The following is a 19,730-nucleotide window of genomic DNA, read 5'->3' on the forward strand; positions in this document are numbered from 1 at the left end:
ATGTCACAGGTTACTGTGAGCATTATTTCAATAAAATTGCATATTTGCATCATTTGGATATCATGTTGATTCTTAAGTTGACATTTGGCCACTATTGGATAAAAACAAAATGATCTTAAGGTGGAACTGTACGTTGCCAACACAGTTTTTTCAAAGGAACATTTCTCATCGTAGATGCCAGGGGACCCCCCGCTTATACTATATATTTTCAAACAGCAGAGAATCAAAAGTTTAGTATGGTACCAATAGATTACTGGAAGGATGAAGTGTGTATATTTTGGGTAAAAAACTTCAATTTTGATATTAATGAAAAAAATAATTTGAGTTCAAAACTTGACACTATTTTCTTAAGTATAATATTTCACTTGAAAGAAGGGTATATGTAGAAAAAAAAACGACTATTTTATATTGCATTATCTATCCTCATTGTAAAGTGGCATGGGTTGAAAAAACTCACACTCAAAAAAGTGATTGAAAACATGAGTAGCAAAATTAAAATGCCTCTTATTCAAAATGTTAGAATATTATTGTCAAAAAATAGTCGTTTTGTCATATAGCATTAAAGAACATAATGTGAAAATTTAAGAAAATTTGACAGAAATCTTGAAATTAAGAAAAAGAGAAGCCAGGAATAGGGTGATTTGCATACATAAATTAACACTTCTTTATCAAGCAAGTTACGACTGCTTTACAAGCTAAAAGGTGACCTTACCAATATTTAATCGTTGGTTAACAAATTAATTAAAAGTGAATTAATTTTGCGAAAAGTGAGTTTTGAGTAAAATACGCTGTGTTTCGTCCAGCGCCCCCTTAATTGTAATTCATGCCTGATTTACTATATCTGATATTCCTTTTTGGCACTACAGAATTTCGTTGGAACAGATAACCTCTAAGTCTAATGTTCTGTTTAGGAAACGTTAATCTACAGTACATGATTTTTTTATTTGCACACATCCTTACCAAGCGTAAAAGCCCATCCATCAGGACCAATATTTTCATAAAATTATTGCAGAAATGTTAGTTATACAAGACCACAATATTGTCATAAATACCATACCATGCGGGCGCTACACATTGTCATGGTACATACCAGTACACCACCCAGTCGACACTGTATTTATACAACAACGGGTTAGAAATTGTGTCTTTCTAAGTATATGAGAAATTGGTGTAATTATGCGACGACTGTACTCGAAAAAAATCTTACCAAGTAAAGAACATTACAGAATTAATTTATGTGCAATATGGTACAGCATGCCCTGCGTTGACTTTGATGATGATGCAGGGTCCTAATTGAACACAGAGAGGGTGACATAGATAACTCTATAAGTTAGGATTAACGCGGTAGATCAGGAAAGGTTTGGAAAAATTGACAGTCCGATTAACTGACACCGAGGCGCATTCTAGCCTGGTCTGAGAATTCGACCTTCAAGATCGTTAATTTTATGGTCGACTCCGAATGAAGGTGACTGATCAGTTTTTGGCTCTCAAAAGTCCAAGCTGTCAGGAACTTTTTTAAGTAACTCAACCACAATACAGTTTCTAATTTTAAACAGGTAACTCTCCCGCTTTGTAACGCTTTCTCCTATTTATATACAAGTTTATGAATATTTCCAAAAGCGCTAAATTGGTCATGGTGTCGATTGTAAACGGCTGCTCAATGGAGTATTGGGCTGATGGCTCAGCAACCCTCTCTATCAAGGCCCAATTGTCTGATTCTGTATGATTTATAGAATCATTTTGATATTCAACTACGTCATATTTCTATCCTTAATAACTTAAACTCAGAGCTGATATAACAGATGGAATTAATATTCATATGCCTCTTGGACAGATATTTTTACTCTCAAATTTGTACAATTCTTTTCTGATCTAACACTTGTGAGGTTAATTTTAAAGCTCTTGGAGTAAGAAAAAAATTCATCGTCTTACTTTTCGAAAATCTCAAATTTTATTTTTCCCCGTTGGATGGCAGCCATTTTGATTTTCGAATAACGGTAAATGTTCGGTAATTTGTTTCTCAGGTACTAAATTGTGCACTGTGACCTCTGATTTTTAGTCTTGATTCCTCAAGAGAATGGTTGGGTTTCATTGAGGAAAGTTTGAGAAAAAGTTTAAGTCTTTTAATTTCTTGACGCAAACTTAACATGACTAATTAATGCCGGAATAGATCTAACCATAATGCCATGGCTTTGTACTGTACCCAGCTATGGAACTCGCCGTTGGTTTCAACAATATGAAATGCTATGAGATTGTCAACTTGAAACTCTTGACAATTACTAGTGGCGTAACCCTCTGACTTCTATATATTTCCTGAAAGATGATGTGTCTCATTTCCTTAATGCCTCATTCAGTGACTTATTTGCATTTCCCAGTGTGTGTTTTTTCGGGACTCGATTATGAGCTGAGGAATTCACCAACATTATGACTATATACAAATGTTTTGTTGTCACCAGTGTAGCAACCCATATTGTAATCTCAGCCTAAGAATTTAATATCTCCCAGTCTGATAAATGTTTGTGAGAATGGCTCTAATTTACCTGCAGACGATACAGAATGCACAACATACACAGAACTTTCACAATAATGCCTAGACAGGTTTAAAAAATCTTCAAAAACAATTGCTATACATCAAATGGATTTTGTTGTTGGGTGAACGTTTTTTGAAAATGACACCAATCAAGATATGTGCAAAAGGACTTGAACAATCTAACTATCAATTTGGTAGAACAATAAGCAGTTTCTGAAGATAAAGTTACCATGAGCATACAACAAACACAATATCTTTTCATAATATATTCGTCCGTACAAAACACCAAGATATTAGTATTTATTAACAAACGAAAACGTCCTCCCATTAAGATAGATGTCAAGCAACTTTAACAGTTTAAAATTTCTGGGCTTTACAATGATAACAACCCTTTTTTCCAATTATAAATGATGTCATGTTAACACCGCAGACCGTACACATAAAGATGAGGTTTTACAATCCTTAGGGGACTGAAGATAATTAAATCATGCAAATCGAATGTGCAAAATTTTACGTCTGAACGTGCAACCTATGTTAACGCTGACAAACGAGAACCTAGCTCATCGATATAAACATTCCACAAAAGTGTTCAGAGAATACCGCCTTGACAGACATCATTCTACACTTTAAAGGAAGCCGAAACTGCGAACCCTCTTTCCATTCATACTATAGCTGAGATCTGCTCTGATTGAAAAGACAATCAAACTTATATTACGAACATTGAGGGAACGCCTCTTAATGAAAGCTGGTTTTAAAAGTGCCAAATGGTTCGCACGGTCAATATCTTGGAAGCATCCATCAAAAATACAAAAACATAAAGCCCTTAATGAGACTTATAAAACCGTTTTGCTTCCTTCTTCAGCAGGTAAATAATTTAATTTGTTTGCTTACCTTTCGAGTCCAGCTGGTTATCTTATAAGACTGAACAAGTTTCCGGGGGACACTTTTTCAGACGACAATGCTGAAGGTCTACAGTTACTGTTATCATCAGCATCACCGAATTTATTTTTAATAATAAATAATAATAATAATAATAATAATTTTTATTTTTCTATACCGTAAATCCATAAAATGCTCTAAACGGTTCACAAATGTAAAAAATAAACAAACCTTTGACACTAAAAAAACATGCAGACACAGGAAAATGTATAAAATCTTAAAAAGACAATTAATTAAAAGCTTTGCGGAAAAGATGCGTTTTAAGACGTTTCTTAAAACAATCGATGGTATTGCACATTCTAATATCAGCCGGTAAATCGTTCCATAAACGCGGAGCGACATGGCTGAAGGCCCGTTTGTATATGAATGAAGACCTCGTAAACGGAACCTCAAGCAAGCCCGAATCTGAAGAACGTAGACGGCGCGTATTACTCTTGGGTGTTAAAAGGTCAATGATATAGATAGGCGCAAGACCATGAAGTGCCTTAAAAACCAGTAATAAGACTTTGAATTCAATTCTACGCTCGATTGGGAGCCAATGAAGTGATCTTAAAACAGGAGATATGTGATCATACTTGCGGCAGCCAGACAATAGGCGAGCCGCGCTATTTTGAACTAGCTGTAATTTCCGTAGTAAACATAAGGGAAGCCCAAGAAACAATACATTGCAATAGTCCAACTTAGAAAAAATGAAAGCATGAATGAGCCTTTCAAGTGACAAACGTGGGAGAAATTTACAGATGCGAGCTATATTCCGTAAATGGAAGTATGCACTCCTGCATGTGGATGTCACATGCCGCTCCATCGTCAATTGGCTATCGAGAAGAACACCAAGATTTTTGACAACTGGCGCCGAATTCACGAGGGAGCCGCCTATTGCAACATCCACAGGCCCGAGACGGGAGAGGGAATGCCTCGTTCCAAAGCAGATGACCTCCGTCTTACTGTCATTCATCTTCAAACGGTGACTCAACATCCAATACTGCACACCCCTGATACAATCAGAAATCTGAGCAATGGCGGGTGCAGAGTCACCAACCTCAAACGAGATGTAAATCCCCGTATCATCCGCATACAATTGATGTGAAACACCGCGATCAGTGAGCAATTCAGCTAATGATGATGTGTATAATGTAAATAAAATGGGACCGAGTACACTTCCCTGGGGAACCCCACATTCCAATTTTTTGGTGGCAGACACAGCACCATTGAGAATTACACATTGATCACGGTTCGAGAGATAGGAAGAAAACCATGATAGCACATTTCCAGTAATGCCAATTGAACGAAGTTTGTGTAACAAAAGATCATGACTAACAGTATCAAAGGCTGCCGTTAAATCAAGCATGACAAGCAATACAACATTCTGCACAAGCAATTGTAATTGGAGTAGAGCGGTCTCATTACTATATTATTTTCTATACGCAGATTGACGAGGTTCATGTAAATTATTGACATTCAGATGGCTCTGTAATCGGGTTGCAACGACTTACTCCATAATGTTTGATATAAATGATAAATTTGACACTGGTCGATAATTGTTTAAAACATCCTGATCCAATGATGCTTTCTTCAGAATTGGAGTGACCATTGCCAGTTTCAGACGATCAGGAAATTTCCCTGTCGACAACGAAAGATTGATAATTTTGAGAAAAACAGGGAGCAGTGAAGAAATACAGGCTTTGACCAATTTAGTTTGCAATGGATCCATAAAACTCGACTTGTTTGGGCAGTTCATCACAATGCGACGCACCTCATCAGCCATAGCAGGTTCAAAGTCGCCCCATTTAATGTCCAGATCAAAGCCATAGCTCTCGGAGGCAGTGATAACGTCAGTGTCAATAGCCGGGAATCCAAGCTGAATTTTCTTGATTTTATCCGAGAAGAATTCGGCAAAAGCCTCAACCTTCTCAGACGGGGTGTATCCGATAAGGGATCAACACGAGTGTCCGACCCTAATAAATTCGATACGGCGCGAAACAGACGTCTCGAATCAGAGGTACTGTCCTCAATCATGCCCGTGTAGAAGTTCGTTTTTGCATCATCAATCATCGAATTCACATTATCACGCTGATTCACAAACATCTGACGGTGTACCATAAGTCCAGAATCTCTCCACAATTTTTCATGTCGTCTCCGTACTTGCTTCGCAGCCCTGATGTCATCATTATACCATGGCGCCTCAATTTTTTGATTGATAACACGGATCTTCAATGGGGCATATTTGTCAACAATGCTCTTCATGGACGTTGTGTACTCAGACACAAGGTGATTAAGATCATCGATTGATGCTGTCTCCGAGACAAATCGATCGATGTCGGCTGACAGGTTATCAAGTTTTATTTTCCGAATCTGACGATACGATATTTCTTTGCCACTTGCTCTGGTTAGTCTTGATAAATTGATGACGAAAAATACTGGATAGTGATCGGGAAAACACATGTCTATTGGTAAAACATTTGCCAACAGGTCAGCATCAGCATCAATAGAGCGTGCAATGATCACGTCCAGTGTATGGCCTTTGCGATGTGTTGCGCCATTGACCAGCTGGACGAGGTCGAACGAATTAAGTAGATCCAGGAAACGCTTACCCTCTGAGGACGATGGGTCATCCAGGTGAATATTCAAATCACCGCATAGTATGAATCGGTTGAACTGGATTTCATGAAGGAAGGATTCAAATTCCTCCATAAACATCGCAAAAGAGAAACCATTCTTTTTGGATGGAGGTGGACGATAGATTGTATGCACCATAACACAATCCGATATGATACGTAACTCAACAGACAAAGCTTCAAAGGATTTAGCAAGTGTAGCTGTTTGATTTCTCCTTGAAACACCAATACTATCCTTGTAGATAATGGCTGTACCTCCACCACGACCTTGCCTCGACTTCTCCTGTATTTTATAAGCGGGAGGTAAGATCTCGGCTATGACCGGAGCATCACGGCAATCACCACTTAGCCAGGTCTCAGTTAGCATCAGAATGTCAAGATTGTGAGAGATAATAAAATCATGAACTAGGGTAGTTTTCTTGTTGATGGAACACAGATTTAATAAGCAGGCTGTAATGTTAACGTTCTTGTGGCTTCGAAAAGGATATTTGTCGCACAACTGAACGTTAATCAAGTTCTGATAACATACAATTCTCGATGTCAAATGAACAGGAATGCAACGATTTGTACCAGCAGTTGTACCACGCCTTGTTGACCGTGATTTACATATGTATAGAGATTTTAGTTTGAGCCATATGGTAGAGTCAAGTATCCTTTGATGGTAATCAGCATTCACAGCTTTTCTTATGCTAAAGAGTGAAAGTCTAGTGTAAAGTGGGGGACGCATTCTTGCCTTGTAAACAATCCCCCAAAAAAGTCGACCAGGTGTATACCCGAACCAGAATTTTCGGTAGGAGCTTGCTTGGTGTGGTGGTTCGTAGAACGTAAAAAAAAGCACGGTAAATGGATCAGAATTACAACGAAAACACCACAAAACAGAGTCAAGGACAGTCCAGTACTTTAAAAATCCACCAGAGGAAACTGGAGCGACACAACGTTAAAATAGACATAAAAATTCAAACCGTTCGAAGAGCCGAAGTGAGATGCAGCCGTCAGCGCAAACTCGTCAGCTGCGTTGAACTCGAGATAATGGGCACTTGGTCAGTAGAAATCATTCTGGTTGGTAAATATATGGTAAATTAATGATATATATATATATATATATATATATATATATATATATATATATATATATATATATATATATATATATATATATATAATATATATGGATGGATGTATGTATCGATGTATGCACTATAGGGAAAAAGTGCGTGACTAGAGCGAGAAACTGACGCTTTCTCGCAATCGGTGAGAATCTGTTCTTATTCTCACCGCTGTCGGTGAGAAAATTTTAATCTCCACTGGAGATTGGTGAGAAATGCACTCCTTGGCGAGAATCAAGTGTGGAACAAATTCTCACAGGTGAGAATGGAAATTCTCACTAAGTACAGCGCGAATTGAAATTCACTGGCGAGAATCATCAAGACTCCAAAAGGCGAGTCTTGATGATTCTTGCCAGTGAATTTCAATTCTCGCTGTACTTAGTGAGAATTTCCATTCTCACCGGTGAGAATTTGTTCTCACACTTGATTCTTGCCAAGGAGTGCATTTCTCACCAATCTCCAGTGGAGATTAAAATTTTCTCACCGACAGCGGTGAGAATAAGAACAGATTCTCACCGATTGCGAGAAAGCGTCAGTTTCTCGCTCTAGTCACGCACTTTTTCCCTATAGTGATGTATGTATATACATATACATAGAGGGAGACCCAGAGAGAGCGACACTTTTTCTTTATTATAGAGTGTGCTAATGTAGAGATTTTCTCAATTTCAAACGGTTAAGCGAAGAGTCGTGATAAGTTATATACTTTGCTTTGGAATCGTGTCATGGATTCACACTTTGAAGAAGTAAACTTCCACGACAATTGCTCCAACGGACATATCATTGTAGAACTGTTTCTTTCCTCTCCTGGCATGCAGTAGTAATCACAAAGTGCTAGAAAATGATCGTATGAAGTCTTCCTGGTTCACAATTGAAAGTAACCGTGTTTTGTTGGAATTGTGGCCGCAAGGCGCTGTCTGATCCTAAAGCGTGCCCTTTTGTCCGAGACTCACGCACGCATAATGTGTTGTGGACGCATTGTTCAGGGATTAGTCACTTATTCATTTCGGAGTCAAACGACGGATTCGTCTATGATGTAAATTTAGCTCTGCTTCAGCAAATACTGTTCTATAACTTCGGCTTACACAGTTCTAATTTCTCATTAACCGTATGTAAGCGAAACTGCGAATCCGCGTTGCGGTGAGGAAGAGCTCAATTATCATGGCCGGACCGGCACATTTGTCTAAAACTCAATTATTGTTTTAAAATTGACTACCTCAGAATACGTTAAACATTTCCGAACCATGCTATTGCTAGGATGAATTTTGAGCACTTTTTCAATCAATATTTGTGATCCTCGACGGTGTCTGTCACAGCCATGTCGCAATCAGCGGTCACATCCTTGGCAGTACATTCCGTGCACACAAGCACACACACCCACACACACACACATACACACACACCTACACACACAGATATATATATATATATATATATATATATATATATATATATATATATATATATATATATATATATATATATATATATATCCTCAAAGAATGAGAATATTTAGAGAATCACTTTCATTTCTCATCGTTTTGTACACTGAAAAGCGTTCTAACTGCATGTGTAACATTTTGAAAAAATTAAGAATTTACCCCTTTGCATTTTGTGGACGAATATGACCCCTCTTTACCGTTGTTTAATACAGCCACCCCCTCCACTAACCTTTTATGGATTTTCCCACCCTTTCCTAGCGATTACCCCAGCCATTCTCGAAATTAAGCTTTTGTTCAAATGAGGGATTCTGTTCTTATTCAAACGGAATCGAACTGTTTGACATTTTGCTTTAAAGTGGCGTTGAGGCCAAGACGTCCACATTACATCGGTTTTAAAAACTTTTACGATACAGTTAAAGCTGCACCATCTCTATCAGTATGAATGGGGTAATTTCAGAGTCTTGTCCCACTGGCAAAGCTGTGTTGAAGTATGCAGTGTTCAACCGTAGACAGCCTTCAGCTCCACAGTTATAACTTAACTTCTTTTGTCAAAAATAACCTTGAAGCGTAGACACAATGCACCATGTTCACAGTTCTAGTACCTTTAATTTTACAACCTACTATCGTATGGAGGAGAAACGAGACGAGGTACTTGTTTCATTATCCTAGACTTGATTAAAAAGACGGTGATTTTTTTTAATGGAGTCATTTCAAAGGAACGTAACTGCACCGTCCAGCATGCTATGATCATCGTGAGAACCACACACCCATTCCTTCTGGATTTTTCGATGAGACAAGAATTTTACTTCCCGATGAAAAACAAAATTATAGCGGTTCCTTACGATTTTTATATCGCGATGGTTCCTCCTAACCTCACCTCGGAGTACCCGAAGACAATTTGTTTTATGATTCGAAAGGCCAGACAATGACTGACTGGCGGTACGTTGGCGGACTGCTATATATCAGTGTGAGGTGTTGGTGATGACGTGTACCCTCTTCCCATTATATGATTGGTCCGTTGTCGACGCTTGACCTAGTTACGGCGACTCTTAATGCGGTCGCGTCGAGTGAAAGTATGGCCTTGTTGACATACTGTTTCGTCGCGTCGTGTCTAGACATCAAGCGATGGATAAGAAGTGGCCCTGCAATGATCCCTCAATGGAAAAGAAAAGAAAAACCTTTAGATTTTTTAGTAGTATTACAACCATTTCGCAGTCAGTATGCAAGAAAAGCAATGACACAGTTAATTGCCTACAAAAATATACCTATTTGCATCACCTCAATAGTGAGGTGACAAAGGACATTGGCACGTACACGGGCCTAAGTTGTGATGTCATGCAGGACAGCAGGAGATGTCTCAGTTGTCTCGCGTACTTTCCAAATCGTCATTCCGGTGTTACCCGAAATGTTAATAAAATGCGACATGCTTAAGCCTGCGAGTCAAAAATTTGACACTTTCAGTGAACTGCACAGCACACAAGCAACGTGGGGACATAACGACTGTTAGAAGGTAGGAACGTTAACATCCGTATATGCTGTTCTAACATCTATGGTTCAACAAGCACATGTTTATATAATACACTTTACCATTTCAATGCGGTATGCCCGATACACGGAAGCATATCTTTGCTTGCATTTCATATTCATTTTACCCAGATTGAGAACGAGGCGGCAACAGCAGTGACTTGAGATGGTATTTCCATTATTTGTGTTGTCATGATAAACCTGTTAATATCTATTCTGCTTTCAACGTCTTTAAATACTAGTCCAAGGTCATAGTCATGTACAGTTTGTGTTGACAAGTTGAACATATTGACGTGATATGGAGAGTAGAACAAGAAAATGCTTTTTATATAAGCAAGTACGAGTCACAGCCGATCAAGTAGCCCTATGTGTACGTGGCGATTACTCGATTGTTGGCTGCGCTGCCTCCGTACTCTGCAATACACACTCATGGATCAATATGATATCAGAGGAGACGGTGGTCCCTATTTGGAGCGCGGCGAATATACACAAACACTACCAGAAATAGGACTCGAGAGTTGGGGGATTCATTTTGGCGCCAACTTGCCAGCAAACGTTAAATCAACTCTCAAAGACACCCGACTACCTTAGCATTGCCAAGACCATGGAGGTGATGGAAGCCAGACAATGAAACAGATGAGCATCGACCTTGACTTGACATAACACAATTCAAAGGATTTGCCTCGATTATTTTGCTTTCCCTTTCTTCTGCCGCTCTCTCTCTCTATTCATACCATTTTTTCGAAAACCAAATAGTGAGTAAGGAGGCGACCAAACCAATAGCCGAGTACTCGCACTGTAAACGTAGGGCTACGTACCGAAATGGATCAAGCGGCCAACTGAATATTAGAGAGCCGAAGCGTCGAAGACTGTTTAATTTGCCCTTACCCCACCACAGCTGTTATATAGATTGTGTACTAGTTAAATAATAACACATGAGAGCGAGGGCAAGATCACGATTTATTGCCTGCCCAAGGGATGGTGGTCATGATCGAAATATTGATGATGCCCGAGCCGTAGGCTAGGGCATCATTATACACATATTGACTGGCCATGAGGGCAACAGCATACGTCTGTACCCCGAGGGACTGTGAGTCACACCCAAAAACAGACTGTTTCCCGAGGCCGTAGGCCGAGGGAAACAGTCTGTTTTTGGGGGTGACTCACAGGCCCGAGGGGTTGAAGACGTATGCTGTTGCCCTAATGGCCAGTCAATATGTGTTTTGTAACACACCTCATCCGTAGTCATACATAAGAACGTACCATACACAAAAGTTGTGGCATGTAAGCTTATGATGTAATATGTTGGTCTGGTTCAGCAGAAAAAGTTTTTCCCGACAGGGTCGCAATACTTCTGCAAAACGTTCAATGCACCTTTGATTATCGTCTTCGTTCGTTTCGAGTCCTTGTTTGAAACCAGAGCATTCAGTTCTTCTTCAGAAAGTAGGATAAACCGAGAAATTTCTCGACTATCGTTTCGCTCGGCCGCAGACGACATCTTTGTTTACATTCCAGTTCGCGCATGCCCAAGTGTTTATTTTGACGTCAGCGGGCATCATTTTTCGGAACTGATGCCTGGCAGGCAACAGTTCCGACAAATGATGCCTGATGACGTCGTTTACGTGGATCAGCACAAAAAGAACGCATCCCACGTGACTATCAATTGGCGAATTAGAACACAGACTGCGGATGAGGTGTGTTACAACAGTATTTCGATCATGACCACCATCCCTTGGGCAGGCAATAAATCGTGATATTGCCCTCGCTCTCAGGTGTTATTATTTTTATTACACCGAACAAGCAAACATGCAAAGAAACAAAAACACAAAGACTTCTTCGAGTACAGTTCGCCTTCCGAGTTCGGACCTCAGCGTAAAATGTTGTCAGTGCCGAGTCTAGGGTTGCTGCTAAGTTTGCCGATCTCCTCGGTGGCGTATCCAAATTTGTTGCTTGCATAGTCGCTGAACAAAAAAAATTGCATTCCTTGTTGCCATTTTCGTTCGTTTGCTGTTTACTTGCATCAAAATACCGTCTAACTGTGCCGGTGACAGCTCTGCATGACGTTTCGCAGCCATAAGTTGCCAACTGCAAAGTACAACAAGCGAACGACAATTTGTTTTGCGCAGAAAGATGCGCAGTAAGTAAATGACGTCATCCATGTAATATCAAATGCAGAGGGCATCATCACATTCGCAGAGGGCATCATCACGTTCTTTACATGTCACGTGAGTCGTGTTTAACCAATGGCAGTGCACGCTGAATGAGTGAGGTGTAATGATATTTAATCCAGTCGGGTGATATCGTCAGTTTCTGCTGATGTGTAGTTTCATGATAAAACTCTTTAAAGTTTACCATCTGACAAATTTTGCAGTGTATTGAGTCGTCTTGGGCATGTAAGTCGGTGTGTATCACACGTGAGCGCACACATAGTCGCATTTAAGTACGTTTATCATACAGACAGTGGCGCGGTCATCCTCCGCTTCACTGTCTATAGTTAGGGTTTATTTGAAAGTTAATTTCAGTTCCGTCATTTCTTTTACCGATTCCTATCCAACTTGAAGACCATGGCGTATGCATCTTCAGGGCAGATCGCCGGCACTCAAATCTATCCGAGTCTCTTTGAGCCAATCAAGCCTGTAAGTGAATTTCGTTGCATATGTCAATACGCAGCTTTTCGTGAAGATTTTGACCCAACAGCTAAGGTCACACTATCTTGATTTTTCCTGTCGAGAAAGATAAAGATAAATTTCGGCAGTCATAAAAGTAGGTGAATGTTTTAACATTATTCAAGCAAAGGATTGCAAAATTTTGAGGGTCAAAATGCCCTTAACGCCGATGCGTTGCATCATTTTAAATGTCATGGATATAGATGTTACAATCATACAGTGTGTTTAATTATGTACGGGCCCTAAGTCATTTCTTTTCGTTTTCTAGCAATTGCCAAACGAAGAAGAGCGGGGAGAGGTTGCTTTACCATCAGCACCTTTAGTTGTAAGTTATAGAACCTACATTTCGATCAGTGTAATACTGGTCCACTTATTTATATGTCAAAAATTCATTCCTCATATATGAGAGAGAGAGAGAGAGAGAGAGAGAGAGAGAGAGAGAGAGAGAGAGAGAGAGAGAGAGAGAGAGAGAATTGCCTCTTTTCTAACTCTTCATTTTTCATTCTTCATTTCTGATTCTGAATCTCCCAATTAGTACATAGTCATTTTGTCTTTTCAGTATATATTTCTTGTTATGTCTTGTATGTATTCAGTAGGTCACTGTGCTGCCTGGCTATATCCCGGGGCTATATTCATGTTTTCCTTCGGTTTTCCTTCCCAACAGCGATCGCTCATACTGTGGCCCAACAATGGTGATAACATTCGTATCCACTCCATGCTCAGTAAGCAGCGAGAACGGATTTCTGCGGGTTAAGAACGAAGCCGTCAGTTTTTTCGACCAGGGCTCTTTGGTGGTGGACGCTAGGGGACGGCTCGAAAAACCCAACAGTAAGCAAGTTCGTTCACCTTTGCACCGGAGCCGCCGAGACACGTGACACGCTGACCGTGTGAAAGGAAACCATGTAAACATTTATTCCACGAAAAGCGTACTTTTACATTCATCATAACTATGTTTCGCTAACTTCTGTTTTAATATGATGAAGGCATCAAGAGAGTGAAAGTCTGCCAGTGGTATCAATTGGCTATGATGAAGGAAAAGACATGTTTCGTTTTTAGCAACCCGACTCACAAGTTATGTTTTTCGTCCGTAAACAAATTATTCGATACTTCAGGAAATAAATGAAAATCACGCATGGCGCACAACGCAGTAACAAAAAAAATGATTTCACTCACGCCAGTATAAACTCACCTTTTGAAAGGGGAGAGTTAAAGTGCTAAAAATAGACAATTAATAAAGCATCTTTTGCAAAGAGTTCTTCCTTCCATTTTTTTTAAATCGGCGTGAGTTATATTATATGGAAGACCGGTCACGACATGCGACATGCGAGTTTTTAAAACTGCGATCTGCGGTTAGAGTTAGGGTTAGGGTAGGGGTTAGGGTTAGGGGTTAGGTTTTCTCTCGTAAAGAGCCTTACTTCGCTTTCAACCCTGGAGGTTAGGCCAAGGGACAGAAAAATTGTAACGGTATAACTTAGGGTTAGTTAGCGTTAGGGGGTTAGGGTTAGGGTAGGGGTAGGGTCAGGGTTAGGTCGTAGATCACTGTTAAAGACGCAGGTCGTATGTCGCAGTCGTGACAGGTCTTCCATAGGTCTTCCATAATATTAAACATTTGATTGATTGACTTCCTTGTTTTTCTGTAGTTCGATTTTTGTTCGTTCGTTCGTTAATTCCACCATCCATTAGTTCTTTTTTAAGGTAGTTCACGCCTCGAAAATGGAGATTTAAACTTTTGCTCAAAGTTTTCTCAAGCAAACTTTAAACCACTCTCTTACGAAATCAAGAATGAAAAACTGAGGTCACCGTGCAAATTTTGGCACTAGAGAAATAATTTACCTGACTTTTACTTTAGGCCTATGAAATCAAAATGGCTGCCCTCCCCGTGTTAACTTTATGGGCGTGGATAAATTTAAGATTTTCACAAAGTCAAGCAGGTGAGAACTTTATTTTCGCCTTTAGCTTTAAAATGAGCTTCCACAAGTGGTAGAACGGAAAATATTTTAAAAGTTTTAGAGCCCGAATATCTGTCCCAGAGGCGCATCATACCTAATACGAGCACAGACAAATATAGAAACAGACTAGCAACGCGGCATGCCTTTCGTTCCATGGTCGTCTCGGTAGACTATTGCCTTTTCATATTAAAATGAGCTTCAAAGGTGTTAAACTTTTTGGAGGGTTTGTTTGTGGTTGATAATTGCACGAGATTATGCGAAAAATACGACGAGATGGCATCGTTCTGCCAGTCGCGTAGCAACCATAGTTACTTTGTGAGCTCTCAGGGTAGAAACACTGCTTCACGCCAATCAAAACATAACCTGCCAGCAGTTTCATAAACATGTCCTTCCTTAACAAACGTGTAAAAGACGGTATGACTGACCGTAAACCATTGAGTAAAACCAGACAGTATCGATAAAAGACTTTCAAAGTTGGTTCAAACACACTCATTATATATTCATAAAAATATGAGAGGAATTTTTTATAACGGTAGAACTCACTTACCTGAAGCTCAAAACACTCCCGTTCTCGCCAGCACGCCAATTCCGCTCAGCACCACACGACAACAACAACACAAACTTTGCCGAACATACTTTAGCTTAACAATTGGCGAAAATCCGAAAATTACCGAGGATGCATGGTCGGCACTCTTCGGAAAAGAGAGGCGAGAGCAGCCTGAGGCGAGGCGAACATGGATGGGTTACGTAACCGCTTCACGCCTTGAACAATACCCGTTGTTAGTCTATTTCTATATTTGTCTGTGATACGAGTAACCAACAGACTCTACAGGGGGCCATACATTAGATAAAAGAGTCCAAAACAAAAGTTGACATGACAAGATGACACCTGGTATTTCGTTTGACGAAACAAAAGGAAACATAAATTGCTTTTCTTGTTCCTCACACAGCTCTGTTCAGATTTTACACGACCAGGGAAAGATCACAGCTCCAGAATCGAGACGAAGTACATGTTTGGTTGGGCATACCAGGAGAACGAATCGGCAAAAGTAGACACGATGTGTACATGCTGAAAACTCATCAACAGGGGAACAACAAAATCATTGTCGCAAAGGTAATACATGAACAAAATCACGTCGAAATATTGTCTTTTACAAATAGTTTATGGAATTTAACCAAGTTGTTGAAAATATAAAGGTTATGTTTTTAGGGCATTTGAAAAGATTCGGGCCCATGACTTAAAACAAAACTGTCTCTGATTGATATAAATATGTGTTGGGTTGTTAATTTATAGCTGTAACGTTTGGTTAATTTTTGAGTGGTTTTGCTCAGGGTATATCCACTGCAGTTTCTTATCCTACTCCCCGAAGCGGTATGAAAAGTCCAGCTTGTAACTTTTCAACACAGCCATGTACAGTCATCAGCATTGTTATTGTTTAAAATTGAATTCAAGTCCCGACTAGAATTCATTTGTCATCAATAACAATGATTACGATCTTTACACTTGTACAGTATATCATTTGCCAAACAGAATGCTTGCAATTCTAGCGTGCTGTTGGGAGTAGAACAAGAAACTGCTGTGACATTTGATACACAAAACAAAACATACATTATTAGTACAGCTAGCTACTGTCCCTTTTATACAATTATGTTACTAGTAATGATGCTCAGTTTTCCTGACAGGTGGGGAAAGTCATCCTGTTTCCAATCCTTCTTTATGTGACCGCAAGTTTTGTTTGGGAAAATATTTAATAATTTATCCCTAGACTACCATGAGAAGTGAATCAATATTTTTGGGTGAAATTCCGATATCATATTTGTTATCCACATCTTCACTTCCAAACACCCCATTCTAATAAACTACATTTGTATAAATTGCCAAACACTAATAAAAGCACAGATTTAGCTAGTTTAGTGTTGTAAAAAAATATTCATAGTTATTTCATAGACTGCCATGTATAGCGAATCAAAATGTTTGGTGAAACGTGTCCACATGTAAACTTGTAACCACCCCATTCTAATCAAGTACATTTATATCAATTATCAAAGTCTATAAATGCACAGATATTGCTAGTATTACATTGGAAAAAATTGTTCATAGTTATGTATAGACTACCATCTGTAGTGAATCAACATTTATCATGAAATCCGAAAATCAAATTTCTTGCACACACATGCACTTTTACCCCCACCCCAATCACAGTACATTTACATATTTTGTATCGAATATAATCATATGAATGTACAGATATAGTTTGTTTTTAGGCGAAAATTATTAATAGTTTGCCCAATAGACTCCCGTGTATTAAGATTTGATATTTTGGACGAAACACTATATCACCAAATCTTACCTTCTAATAGTTGCGCAAAAAGTGGTGACCCTCCCTCAAAGGAATGCGTAAAATGTCATGACCTTTCAAAAATGCTTGGCCCCAAAAAAAACACTGGCCTTCCCCTTGTAATTTCTGTCCAGTCCCCTAGAGGGGGGATTTCAAAATTATAGAGTGTGAGAAGGGGGCACTTGAATGCACTTTGAGTTTATTAGGGGGGAATTTGGAAAAATCAGACAATATTTTTGGACTCCCCCCCCTTCAGAGGTGTTTGTGAATGCAGCCTTACAGCCAAGAAAGCGACATTTACTACTGAGAGCTTGCCATGGCGTTTTCAACGTACTTTTACGTAATCTGTCATTCACCAACACTCTTGGCTAAAATTATCCTAGCTGTGAGCTGTCGGCTTTCAGCTATAAGCCCCAGGTCAACATACTCTGGCGACATGCATATTTAGACACAATGGACAGTCAGAAACGAATGGCTTTAATCTGCCTTTGTTCGTGCCAATCAGAGATTTTCATGAGTCGTTTGAAAACAACAATAACCTTATTTCACAACACCATTACAGAGGCTATGCTTCGCTTCCTTGACCAGTTCAGAGGCTTGTTGTATTCTCTGTTGGGTTGACCAGTGGTAGGGGGAGGGGGGTTCAAAATGTAAACCCAAAAAGTTGCCATCGGTGTCGCATTCACACAAAAATTCAAACGAATGGAAAATGAATTTGAAGGGGAAACGCGTGCCTTTGATACCAACTCGAAAAAAATAGTTAAAATTATAGTTTAATGATAATTGTATGCCTGAAGTCTGGTAGTCCACCTCTTATGGAGCATCTATGCCAGATACGACAACACATGACTTTGTTCTCAAGTGCGACAGTCTTTCACCAGTTACGCTTTATTTTAGGCAAAAGACGTTATTCCGTCCTGTAGGCAGTAGATCTTATTCTTTCCATTTTCCTTTTTGCACTGGGTAGGCTTTCAAAAAAAGTCCGGATGGCGATATCTTCCCACCAAACAACGTCTCCGCCAACGATGCGGAATTGCTGAAGTTCAGGATTGACTATGAGGGTAACGGTATCTTTTCAATAAGGGACAGCGAGGTGTGGAACCACCTGGACCAGAACAAACCACGGTACCATTACCTGCGAGTGAATGCCAATGGCGTGATCAGTAGGGTGCGAAGGAATCCACGCCTCCACCGACCAGAGTATAACGATCCCGGCATGCTTTTCTATATGATGCATCTTGGGAAGGACAGTGATCTAAGCGATGGAAACTGAGTCCGACGTTCGATTGGAAGTTAAAGGCACTGTAGCTGTGATTTTTTATGACTGTTAGCTACTTTTATGTTTAGTTTATCAACCCAAGTTCTTGTTCTACTCCCAAAAGCATGTTGAAACACCTATATTTAGATGATCAACAGAGCGTCTATACGTGTACAATACATTGCTATTGTTCACATTAGAATTCTACTACGGATCAGAATTCACACGACAACGATAAAAGTGCAGTCTGCATGTACAGGCAGAGCTGACAAGCTCAATACTGTGTATTTGATATGCTTCGGGAACCAAAACAAGAAACTTTATTGATACATAAAACCATCGTCGTACACCACGCCCTCTTCGGCGAGTCTTATCACCCAACGCCGTAGGTCAGCGGAGCGGAAATTATTGCTCTGGCCTGCGAGAATGCATAAAACAAAAACACTGAAAGACTCGCCAATAGTTATAGCCGCTGGTCCTTTGAGGTACATATGTACAATTCAAAAGCGATTGCATTTCATAACCCTTCAGAAAGTCATGACGTGCCCGAAAAATTTTCGGAACGCAATTCCTTTCAAAGGCCACCTTAATGTAGTATGCACCTAAAAATACAAAGAATTTCACTTTTGCTTCAAAGTTCCGTTTGAAAATGTTAAATCATTCCCCGTTTAAGTCAAGAATAAAAACATCACAGGCCACCGTGCAAAATGTGATACAAAATAGTGAAACAAATGGACAATGGCCGCCATCCCTGTGTTAATAAGAAGAAAATTAAAGTTATCATAACTTTATTTACTCTTTTAGTTTTAAAACGCGCCCTACAAGTGATACACCAAATCACTACTTTGAAAGTTTGCAAGTCCGAATAGCTGTCTCCAAGGCGCACATTGTTTTGCATTTTACCGACAAAATACGCGAAGTAACACTGGGCATGTCATTACTACCAGTAATTTTAGTAAGTTATGTGAGATATTTATTTTGCCAGAACCCGAGACCTACAACTTATGTATTTGCAACTGTTAACTTTTAAAAAAATAATTTATAACTTTTCTATTTATTTTATGTCTAATGTTAGACTGCACAGACATGTGTAGACGCTAAAGCACACACGCATAATAATTTACGGTATTTTTAGATGTACCGAACATTGAATAAGGAAATTTATTCACATATCTTGATGAAAGCCTATTTATCGTAATTAAAGGTCAATTCAACGGATTCTAAATTGATAGTTGGTGGGCAATCTTGTTGGATTTGAAATAATTTTGACGCGTTTCAGGGTTGGAGAATTACTCCTTACGTTACGGTGACGGAGAAACTCTTAGTTTCATCGCCCCATCCTTTCTTGAAAATGAACGTAGCGTT

At 39.4% G+C, this 19,730-nt stretch overlaps 1 protein-coding gene across 2 annotated transcripts; it reads left to right on the top strand.

Annotated features, from left to right (window-relative positions):
- Positions 1–6,959: 6,959 nt before the first annotated feature.
- Positions 6,960–18,702, top strand: LOC139119176 (uncharacterized). 2 transcript variants are annotated; one of them, XM_070682841.1, is made up of 6 exons: positions 6,960–7,124; positions 12,715–12,789; positions 13,088–13,144; positions 13,484–13,647; positions 15,719–15,882; positions 18,075–18,702. In XM_070682841.1, the coding sequence occupies exons 4-6, from the start codon at positions 13,509–13,511 to the stop codon at positions 18,378–18,380; spliced, it is 609 nt and encodes a 202-aa protein (XP_070538942.1). In that variant the 5' UTR covers positions 6,960–7,124; positions 12,715–12,789; positions 13,088–13,144; positions 13,484–13,508; the 3' UTR covers positions 18,381–18,702. The 2 variants fall into 2 exon arrangements, with proteins under 2 accessions (XP_070538942.1, XP_070538940.1); XM_070682839.1 differs by lacking the exon at positions 6,960–7,124 and adding an exon at positions 9,921–10,139.
- Positions 18,703–19,730: the final 1,028 nt, after the last annotated feature.

This window comes from Ptychodera flava, chromosome 19 (genome assembly GCF_041260155.1).
Source record: "Ptychodera flava strain L36383 chromosome 19, AS_Pfla_20210202, whole genome shotgun sequence".
Lineage (NCBI taxonomy): Eukaryota > Metazoa > Hemichordata > Enteropneusta > Ptychoderidae > Ptychodera > Ptychodera flava.

Bases quoted from the DNA above. Each gene is read 5' to 3' on its own strand.
- LOC139119176 (XM_070682841.1), top strand. From the start codon at position 13,509: ATGGTGATAACATTCGTATCCACTCCATGCTCAGTAAGCAGCGAGAAC. The intron at 13,648-15,718 runs GTAAGCAAGTTC...TTCCTCACACAG, and splicing joins ACGGCTCGAAAAACCCAACA to CTCTGTTCAGATTTTACACG. The intron at 15,883-18,074 runs GTAATACATGAA...TGCACTGGGTAG, and splicing joins ACAAAATCATTGTCGCAAAG to GCTTTCAAAAAAAGTCCGGA.